Below are 11,265 nucleotides of genomic sequence, written 5' to 3'. Positions count from 1 at the left end.
TGACGGATGAAGGAGGGGTGGTTAGGGTGGTGGTGGTGGGGGGAGAAGGGACGGAGAGGCAGTGATTTAGGCGTTGAATAGGAGTTGTTACTGGTGGGAGTGGGGAGAGTGGGAGTGACCGAGGACGATAAAAGCAACGGCAGAAGTAGAGGAAACGCCCCCTTAACCCCTAACCCCTTGCCCCCTGTGTCCACCACCACTACTCCCCCCAACACACACACTTCCTGGTTCAGGTCATGTGACCTGTACACCTCGTGACCCATGGTGGACTGGACCGTGACGTACGGCTGAGCGACAGGGCCGGTTGTGGTTGGGGGGGAGGGGGCGGGTTTACAGGACGGGGCTAGGATGTTATATTAATATTAATGTACTCTCTGATGGCAACGAGAGGTGACATCTGCGCTGTCCTTTTTTCGAACTTGTTTGCGGTAAGCGGAGGCTGGTGAAGTCGTAGCCCGGAGACCTCGGTGGGTAGCTATAGCACACGCTGTGTGTCATAGCCCCCGGTACTATGAGTAAGTACATACACATTGAGTGGTTAAGCTTTGCTTTTACCTAAAGTAACTTAAAGCTAGGGTAGGCAGGTTCTTTCTTTGATATTTTTGTCATATTTCTGGAAAATTATCCTATACAGATATAACTTATTACAATAAAACCGTCTTGTCTATCTGTCCTTCTACCTAGCAACCTGCGCTCACTCTGCCGCTAAACTCATTGCTTATGGAGTCTTCCACAAGGCTAGGTAGCCCTATTGCTAAAGCTAGCTAGCTAGACATGTGTTTTGAAGGAGGGGCTTTAGAGTGGGTAGGCTTCTTTTTCGGTTGGACACTTTCAAAATCCGGCCTTCTCTAGCTAATTTCTCTATTTCCCAACTGCTGACCCTAGCGTTAAAAGTAGCCCACGAGAACAATCAAAGTGTATCAAAAACGTCGTCCCTCCCCCCCCAAAAAAAATGTTTAAAGCGCAGCAAAGAAAACTACACTAAGTATTTAATGGAGCACCGACGGAACTGTGTGAGTGACTCAAACCCCTCTCTGTCGACCGAGTCTCTCTCTACTCAAAATGGAGCATTTGAAGGAGCACCAATGGAAGTTACTCAAGTGAGTGACTCAAGTCTCTCTTAACTCAAAACCCCTCAGGACCCAGGACTTTCAAACTTCCTTTGCGTCCAGTGGCGGGGGAGGAGGCGGGGCTTGTACCTGTGCGTGGGCTAGCTCCCCCGCCCTCCGACTCAAGGCGTGGATCCCGGGGCTGGTGGTCATCACGGCCCCCCTGCCCGCCGTCTGGAGGTTGATGGGGGACGTCTGCACTGGGGGCTCCGAGTTCGCTACCGCCGCCGCCGCCGCCGCCTTTTGTCCGTTACTGTGTGCGGTAACCATGGAGACGGGGGCCTTGGCAGGCAGCACCGAGATGGCTATGGTCTGCTGCTGCTGCTGCTGCTGCTGCTGCTGTTGCTGCTGTAGGTTGGCCGGTTTGACGAGCGATAGGGGCTTGGTCGTCCCTACCGGACAGGACCGCACTGCCAGCTTCTGTCATTCATCACAGAGAGGGGGAGAGGGGGAGGGAGGGAGGGGGAGGGGAGGGAGGGAGGGATGGAGGGAAGATAGGGGAGAGGGGGAGAGGAAGGGGGGAGGAGAGAGAGAAAAGGAGGGAGAAAAGGATAAATAACTGTTATTAAGATTGATCAAAAGAAGACATGCAAAGTCTCAGTAGATTGTGCCAACAAACTAGCATTTCATTTGTATGCAGATGACAGACAAGACAACACGGAGACAGAGAAACCCGGAGCTCTACTCTACTTCCACCATTTCCAAACACACAGCACGGCTGAGCACAGTGACTGGAGAACATGTCCAACTTGAAATGTAGTGAGTGGAGGAGGAGGAGGAGGAGGAGGAGGAGGAGGAGGAGGAGGAGGAGGAGGAGGAGGAGGAGAATCCTGGCACTTGTCCAGCACAATAGCTATAAACAGGCTATGTCCAGTCAGGATGGGTTTTAGTGTGTGTGTGCGTGTGTGTGAATTTTAGTGTGTGTGTGTATTTTAGTTTGTGTCTGTATTTTTGTGTGTGTGTGTGTGTGCATGCATTTTATTTTGTGTGTGTGTGTGTGTGTGTTTGTTTCTGTGAGTGTGTGTGTGTGTGTGTGTGTATTTTTCAGTGCCCCCCCCCCTGCCAGACACAACTGTCCAACAAACCAGACTGGCCTCATCATGTCACTCCCTCATTCGCATTCTCTCTCTCTCTCTCTCTCTCTCTCTCTCTCCCCATTCTTCACTCTCCCCCTTCTCTATCACACAAACACACACACACACACACACACACACACACACACACACACACACACACACACACACACACACAATTTCTGGTCCTCGGCCACCCCCTCCTCTCTTTTCGCTAGAAGAAAATACATCTTTCAAGGCTGAGATAAGTACATCTCACCCCAGCACTCTGACCCCCCCCCAAACACACACACACACACACACTTGCACCCTCCCCCCACCGCACACCCCTTGTACAACCCAGTGAAGGAGGCACTCTAAATATTTTATATTCCACTCCGAACAGACCCCTAAATTCATCCTTTTTCTCCCCGACAGTCAAGAAATGTTTTTTTTTTTTTTAAAGGGTGCAGGACTGTGTGTGTGTGTGTGTGTGTGTGCATGTGTGTGTCTGTCTTTCAGTGTGTGTGTAGGTGTGTGTCTATGTGTGTGCACATGTGTGTGTCTGTGCCTGTCTGTGCACGTGCATGCCTGCGTATATGTGTGTCTCTATGCATGTGTGCTTGTCTGTGTGCATGTGTTCATGTGTGTCTGTGTGCGTGTCTTTGTGTGTGTGTGAGGGGGTTTTGAATAGTCTGTGCCAGAGAAACACACTCCCCTCCCGTGACTCTGTTTGCGGTTTAATGTAGTCCCCAGAGCAGTCTGCTTGAAAAAATAAAAAGTAATCATTGAAGATTTAGCACACTGGACTTTTTCCGTCCTGCCAGCACAGAGCTGTTTAGTGGATCATTCCTTTCTCTCTCTCTCTTTCTTTCTTCCATTTTGCTGATGAATCCAAAGGCGGCTCATCCATCTTTCTATCTATTTATCCATCAGTCCAATCATTCACACACACACACACACACACACGCACACACATACACTCTCTCTCACACACTCAAACACACACACAAACACAAAAAAAGCTTTAATTAGCATACTTATTGCCCAGAATGCATTCTGCTCCTCCTGCTCAAACTAAAGCGGAAGTGATGTGTGTGCGCACATCCATGTGTGCGTGTGTCTCTTTGTGCATCCATGTGTGTGTTTGTGTTTATGTGTGTGTATCCATGTGGTGCATTCATGTGTATCTGTGTGTGTGTGTGTGTGTGTGGGCGAAGATGCTGTCTTGCTAATCAGGAGCCCTCCATGTGTCATGCCAGATCCCAGGCTTCTGTTTAAAAGAGTATGAGAAGAATTACAAAATAATGTGCGTGTGTGTGTGTGTGTGTGTGGTTAAGTGTGTGACTGTGTGTGTGTGTGTGTGTGTGTGTGTGTGTGTGTGTGTGTGTGGTTTAGTGTGTCTGTGTGTGTGTTGAGGGGATTACAAGGAATCCTAAGTAAAGGAGAGTTTGGGGAGACAAAAGGAACACAGAGGAGAGAGAGAGAGAAGTAAGGAGAAGGGAAAGAGGGAGAGAGGTCAGGTAGCGTGCGGGTCACTGGGAATGTCGGATGAAAAGAGATGGAGGTGTTTCCGTGGAAACTAAGGACTTGCTTTGTGTCCAAATCCCTCCCCATAATCAGCATGGAGGTTGACGAAGAGGAACTCTGTTACACACTTCCATGGTCTCTCTCTCTCTCTCTCTCTCTCTCTCTCTCTCTCTCTCTCTCTCTCCCCTCATTCTCCGGTATTCTATTCACTCCCGGGTGAGACGCGGCGAGAAGGAAACCTCAACATGAAGCAAACGATAGCAACAGCTAGAAGCTACAAAACAACAACAATTTAATTGAAGTGAAAACAAACCCCAGATGCTTTGTTTGGGTCTGAATGGGCTAGCAGAGTCCTGCTAGAGTAAAGTAACAGCGCTATACTGGTAGCTCTGCATTGGGAAAGGGGGGTGGGATGCCATTGTTTAGGAAGGGGGGGGGGGGAATCAATGTGAAATCCACAGGCTGCTCACACGGCTGGCCCTTTGTGTGTGTGTGTGTGTGTGTGTGTGTGTGTGTGTGTGTGTGTGTGTGTGTGTTTGTAAAGGTCACACATTAGGACTTACTGATGTATTGAGCAGCGAGGCTGAGTGTCTGAGGTGAGAATGAGAGTGAGAGAAAAGAAGACATAACACTTCGTTTGTGCGTGTGTGTGTGTGTGCGCGCGTGTATATGTATGTGTGTGTGTGTGTGTATTTGTGTGTGTGTTTGCGTGTATATGTGTGTGGCATTGTGTGTGTGTGGCATTGTGTGTGTGTGTATATGTATGTGTGTAAGTGTGCGTGTATATGAATGTATGTGTTTGTGTATGCATGGAGTGAATGAATATTCACTTGGTTGTGAGTGTTGTCTTGGGCTCAGTGCCAAAATTCAACCCCCCCCCCCTCACCCACACACACACACATACTTGCCTACCCCCACCCCCAAACCCCCTCACCTACTCCCCACAAGGGGTGGGGGGGGGGGGGGGCCTTGTGTCAGAAGTACCTCTGAGGGAGGAGTTAATTGCACAAATCACACCTTTCAATAGGGCCTTGGGCACGGATGGATGGATGGAGGGAGGGAGGAAGAAAGAGAGGAAGAGAGGGAGGGAGGGAGGGAGGGAGGGAGGAAGAGAGCGAGGAAGAGAGGGAGGGAGGGAGGAAGAGAGGGAGGGAGGAAGAGAGAGAGGAAGGGAGGGAGGGAGGGAGGGAGGAAGAGAGAGAGGAAGAGAGGGAGGGAGGGAGGGAGGGAGGAAGAGAGAGAGGAAGAGAGGGAGGGAGGGAGGGAGGGAGGGAGGGAGGGAGAGAGGGAAGGAAGGATAGATGGAAGGATGTATGTATTTTCCCTAAACAGTTGTTGGCGTTAATGTCCACAGGGGTGAGGACACGACCATAACCCAAGCCCCCCGCCCCCTCCCTCTCCCTCTGCACTCCAGGACAATAAAGTACGGCCGACGCCATTGGTCAATACCAACAGCCCCCCTGGGAGCGGTGCGGGGCGACACTGCGGGCGGCGTTCGTTGTTGACTCGTGCCCCGGTTCGTTGTCGCGGAAACAGCCGGAGCACCGAGACTCGACGTGACCGAGGGAGAGTTTGCGACTTGTTGTTATTGTCTTTATCTCTAGCAGACTATCCTTGTTTGTGTGTGTAAAGGTTCCCATCGTAAAAACAGCGCCACAAAACAAAGATAATTAGTTTCATTAACATTTACATTTACATTTAAGGGCGTTTAGCAGACGCTTTTTATCCATAGAGACTTCCAATAAGTATGTTTGTCTGGAGAAAGAGAAACAACAATATATCGCTGCCGGTGCATTAAGGATGTTCATAGAACCAAGTGCCCAGCACTTCGTTCAACCCATTCCCTGTATACAACAAAGATAGCTAGGATAAGATGCGACACGATGCTAAGTACTATTTTTAAGTGCAAGGACGTACAACATACAATAAGTGTGTACATTAAGTGCAAGGACATACAAACAAACAATAACTGTGTCAGAGTGGGTATTGCCTGTACAAGTCGCGCCTGACGGGTTTAGAAAGTCGGATCAACCCGTCTAGCTATTAGTAGTGGTATGTTCCGTATCGCAGATCGAGTCCAACTTGGTGGCGTCCCCTGAACACACAGAGACCAGGTGGACAACAAGGCACAATCTCAGGGCTCTGTTTTCGTCCTCTCTGAGTTAAATTAGACGTGGCGAGTCGCTGACATGGCTGACGTTGCATACACACACACACACACAGATGCAGACACACACACACACACACACACACACACACACACACACACACACACACACACACACATACACACACACACACAGACGCAGACACACGCACACACACACACATACACACACACACACACACACGCCGAGATGGGATGGAATAGGATGAGATCTTCTGGTGACACACATACACGCAGACGCGCACGCACACACACGCAAACGCACACACACACACACACATGGGATGAGATGGGATAGGATGAGATCTTCTGATGACACACATGCGCGCACACACACACACACACACACACACACACACACACACACACACACACACACACACACAGGGATGAGATGGGATGGGAGGGGATCTTGTGATGTCAGGCCAATTTTCTTGAGGTCGTTCAGTCTACCTTACTGTGGAGAGACGGTGATTCACTCCAACATATTCCCGTCTTTCACTCTGGGAACACACTTCAAAGTACTTGATTACGCCGTCAACTGCCTATAGAGCATGGCATTGGGGTATATATGCATCTGTATGCGTGTGTGTGTGTGTGTGCATGCGTGTCTGTGTACACATTTGTGTGTGCAAAAGCGGAATTATGGTGTGTTATGATAAGACACGCGAGTTGTGTCCTGTTATGTATGAGTTTTCTCTTTATTATTGGCCTTTATTATCATTCTTTTTTATCTATTATCTTCTTTTCTTTTCAAAACAATATCAATCCAATTATGATGAAAAGTCAGAGCCAGAGCAAAATCGAATCTGGGTATGAGGAGATATCTTCCCAAAACTTAGCCTTGAATGGTTTACATTGGTACAAACACAAAACATCCCGCGCTCACTTTCCTTTGCGCCACACTAATCCGTAACTGTTTCTCTACCAGAAAACCGAAAGCGAGAGCTCCCAAATCTCAGGACATACTGTCTCTTCAGCAGAGAGATCGATGCTGAACTTAAGTGCCTGGTTTAATGGGCGATGCAGTGTTTCAATGTTCTGTGTTTCTTGGCACTGAAGGGCCCCGTCTCTTCCCAAACAACGGGAGAGGGGGGGATGCCATGTTGTATCCCAACTGCTGCCAAAAAATACATTTGGCTCGCTCCCACCCCTCCGAGTTTTAAGGAGCTGAAAACGCTCCACTGCCAACCGGTGCGAGCCGGACATATTGCGAAATTGCAATCTTATAAAAAAAACGTTGAGATGCCACCGTCGGTCCGTCACATTTCGAGTGCCGTGTGATATCTGGGTTATGCGCATTAGCGTACCGCGTTAGCCTAGCGTTAACCGGTGGAGAAGCAGAGTAGGTGAACCACAACTGGAGGTAGAGAGGGAGCTGCGTTGTTTAGGCCCGATAGTAATTAAGTCTGATTATAATCTAATTAAACAGTAGCTCTTTAAGGGTCGCCTGGTAGGGAGAGTCCAGGAGATCCATTGCACAGATTAAAAGGGTTTTTGGCAGAGAGCTACAAGGGGGAATACTGAATCACCCGGTCCACGTCCAAAGAATCAAAGTGACATGGATTTGTAACATTAGGTATATTATATATAATATAACTATAGCAGTACTTCTGATCCAGCAGTCCTACTATGTTACAGCAGAACTGAGTAACAGAGTTACGAGTCACGCCTAGTTTCCTAGTTCGCCACGGAGATAGATCATAAGGGTATTTTTACCGTCTCCACGGTGTCTATTAGAAACCCTCCCAGACATTTTTTATAAAGTTGAGCGCAGCTGGCCTGGTTTTCCGTTCGCCAGTTATTCGCTTACAGATCCAGCAGCACGATTGCCACGGCGTTCCTTCATCCAAAAACAACGTTTTCATTAGCCCGGGTTACGGTGGATCTTACAGAAATACAAGTCTCCGGAGCCCTCTCAATATGGCGGAGCATCGGCCAACAAAAGAGCCCATGATTCTGATGTTCAAGCCCTATAAGCGGGGTCGAGGAACCGAGTCCTGTCAGCTGATATAAACAAACACAAAAACAGCTCGCGGTAGAGAATAATCTGGCCCAGTGTGCTGGCCGAGCCGGAGCAGAGATAACCAAACACCCATAGGAGCAGGGGAAGCACACACAGGGGAGATCTCCTCCAAGCTGTGCCTTCTGGCTGGGCCTTCACACATAGGCTTGGGGGGTGGCAGGGGGAGACAGGGGGCGGTCAGAACGCTCCGGGGCCGGGGGCCAGGTTCGCTGTATGTGCACCCAGCGATAAGCAGCCCCTGAGTGGGTGCCAGAGTCAACTAGAGTGAGGGTGGGGGTGGTTGTGGTGGTGGCGGTGAGGGATGTGGTGGTGAGGGACGTGATGATGGCGCTGGTGGGGGTAGAAGTGGTGGTAGTGGTGGTGATGGCGGTGGCGGTGGCGGTGGTTTGGGGGTTCGGAACGGATGCCGAGGCACAGTTTGGACCCTGGATAGCGAGGGAGGGGAAAAACAAAAGTGAAAGTGAAAGTAAAATGACCAAGTCCTAGACAAGAGCGGGCATGTCTCTGGACGTAGCACCAGACGACGATATGCCGGTAAGATTATTATTATTACTTTTACGAGCAGTCCCCCCCCCCCCCCCTCCCTTCTCTGCACTAGCGGCGTGACAAAGCTGTGTGGTCGTTTTTAATGACAGTGGAGCATCCCACCCGGGCCCGTAGCGGCAGAGCGGCGCGGTAAACAGCACAAGCCGTCGACGCTAACATAGTGACGGCGTTTGATATTAAGTCCTTTTATAACCCCCGCTGGGCAGAGGGTGGACGTAATACAGATGGACGCGGTGACTAACCAGAGGAGGTGTACATTTAACCCAATGGGACAGACATGGGAGAACAGAGGAGAGGAGTGGAGGAGGAGTGGTGTTTCTCGTTTTATGGGGGAGCCCACGTAGAGGCTGCCCTTGTCTGTACCCTCCATATGAAACAGGGCTGACCTTGCGAGAGGACGGAGGGAGACGGAGTGGGAGAGAGACGTGGTCTCACGGACACCGCAGACATACTAAAAAACCTCGGGGTCGGTGGGGCTCTGCCCTGGTGTCGGTTCATGTCTGCTGGTGAATAAAGTCTCCACCGCCAACCGCCTCGCTCGTACGCTCATGATGGAAAATCATCTCGAGTGTTCGCTGCAAAGCGGAAACCACTAAATCGAAATGGGTCCAGCCCAACTTCTAAACATCATCATTCGCAGTAAAGAAAATTCCACAACAGGGCCTCAGATATATAAATATATATATAACATTTGTTTAAACGAATTTAGTCCTGCGGACATTGGCAGCTACGACAATTGGAGACCGCAGGCTCATTTAAATGTAAATGATACAGGGCCTTGAGTCACATTTTCATATCATTATGCTGAGCCCGGCCCTGTGTGAATGTGACACATTCGATATATGCTGACTTTAACCAGGCCGGAGCGCATCCAAGCCCATACGTCAAGAAAGGAGTGGGTGGGGAGCGGTGTAACGTGCGTTGCATCGCTTCATCAGGAGAAGGAAAGAAGAGGGAGCAAAAGAGTTTTGGGAACGCTAATTCAACATTAAAATTGGTTTCCTAAGCCTGTCTTAAAACGCATTAAAAAGCAACCGCAATGTACGGTAAATACTATTCCAAGTCCGTGCTTTTGCCAGAGACGGGCTTAGCCCCAAAGATTATACTTTTGCTAATCCCTTTTGTTTACTATGCAAACTTATATAAAAAAAACAAACGATAATTGAGATATTATGCAATCCTTGACACGCATACAAGCCCGTAATACGAAACAAGGGTAGGAAAATACGAGGCGATGTTTGGTGTCACAACACAACAAAACGGGGCGACCGATAGACGAGCCGACACAAAAACCAAGGAGCGACGGCAAAGACGACAGAGGAAAACGCTAATCAATCAAATAGATTCAGTGTAATTACGTCGCTCAGCCGAAGGCCGTCGAGCAGCACTTTGGAGGGCTTGCTGATGTTTTGTGGTTGTTGTTTTTATGGGAGGGGTGTGTTGGTGTTGGGGGGGGGGGGTTGATGCTGTTTGATGTGGGGAGGGGGGGTGCGGGAGTTTCAATCAGAGGCCCTGAATAACACAGGAAATTACAGCGCAGCATCCAACCAGCGAGATGGTGGCTCCTCGTGCCAATTAACTTCTTTCGGAGCCTGTGCCCAGAAGATATTTTACCAGTAAAGCCACGACGACGACAACAAAAAACAACAGCAGCAAAACAAAAAACAGAAACCACCGGAAAACACAGAGAAGAGAAAGAGAAAGACATATAGTTCCTTGGCTGCGAGTCTGCGTCCGCAGAGGGGTGAATCACCAGAATACAAACATCAGCAATCAATGGTGATTGCGTCCTCTTGCCCGACGCCGCTGCGAACGGCCGTGACAGATGAATACAAGTTAAGAAAAGACACCGATGCCAGTTTCAAAGAGGCCGTGAGGCCCTCTGTTATTTATTTTTTACTCCTTTCGGACGGTTCTTATCGTTTGTAGGATCTCACCCTGGTCTCTGTGAAGTCTCTCTCTATAGAGACTTCACAGAGAATCACACACACTTCCCTGCTAATCTCTCTCTAGCAGGGAAGGTAAGTCAAAATGGAGGTTGATGTCAAGAGAGATGAACTAAAACTCAAACGGTTGTTGCTGATAAGGGTTCTGAATCACGAAAGAAGCCTTTTCCACACAGAAGTACTGTCCGAAAGAAGTGAAAAATAAATAACAGAGGGCCTTACACCCTCTTTGACACTGGCATTGATGTCTCTTATTATGGATGCTTGCTCAGTAACAGCATCACTTTTCTTTGTGTTTGTGTGTGTGTTTTTGTGTGTGTGTATGTGTCTGTATTTGTTTGTTATTCTGTGTGTTTGTTTATATTTATCTGCGCCTGCGTGTATGTGTCTCTGTGCATGTGCGTGTGTGTGTGTATGCTCGTGCGCTTGCATGTGTGAGTATGTCTGAGTCTTTACTTTACTCCACTACCGTTGCTATAGCGACTTGTCAGTCGATCACAGCTTCGAGCCAGCAATCTTAGTGGCGTAATTTACCACCATAAATAAACACATAAATACAAATAGAAGGAGCAGAGGTAGCAGAAGAAGAAGCAGAAGAACAAGAACATGAAGGAAGGTAAACAACTTTGTTCAACATATCTGCTCCTTACGTCGGCTCGGCTCTCAAGGCTCCCATCCTCATCACTAATGAGCCCATCTTGCAGGTCTTCTGCGAAAAAAAAATGCTGAAGCCACTGGTTGCTATTTCCTGGGTGAATACTAACCTGTGTTTGACTTCAGGCCCTCCATAACTAATCTTAGCCTCGTTCCCATCATTCTCTCTCTCCCTCCTCCTGTGTCTCTCACTCTCACGTTCTCTCGCTCTCTCTCTGAGCCTGAGCCTGTAATT

General features: G+C 48.9%; 1 protein-coding gene across 1 annotated transcript in view; it reads right to left on the bottom strand.

The window, feature by feature from the left end:
• Positions 1–11,265, bottom strand: part of phf21b (PHD finger protein 21B) — a gene marked incomplete at its 5' end in the record, with an annotated part of 73,317 nt that overhangs the window by 23,905 nt on the left and 38,147 nt on the right. Inside the window, one exon of the mRNA XM_079735484.1 lies at positions 1,200–1,529. Coding sequence (XP_079591610.1) covers positions 1,200–1,529 — 330 coding nt within the window. The remainder of the gene's footprint in view (positions 1–1,199; positions 1,530–11,265) is intronic.

Source organism: Pollachius pollachius, assembly GCF_949987615.1.
Source record: "Pollachius pollachius genome assembly, chromosome: 4".
Taxonomy (NCBI): domain Eukaryota; kingdom Metazoa; phylum Chordata; class Actinopteri; order Gadiformes; family Gadidae; genus Pollachius; species Pollachius pollachius.
This window is presented reverse-complemented; position numbering and strand designations above follow the sequence as displayed.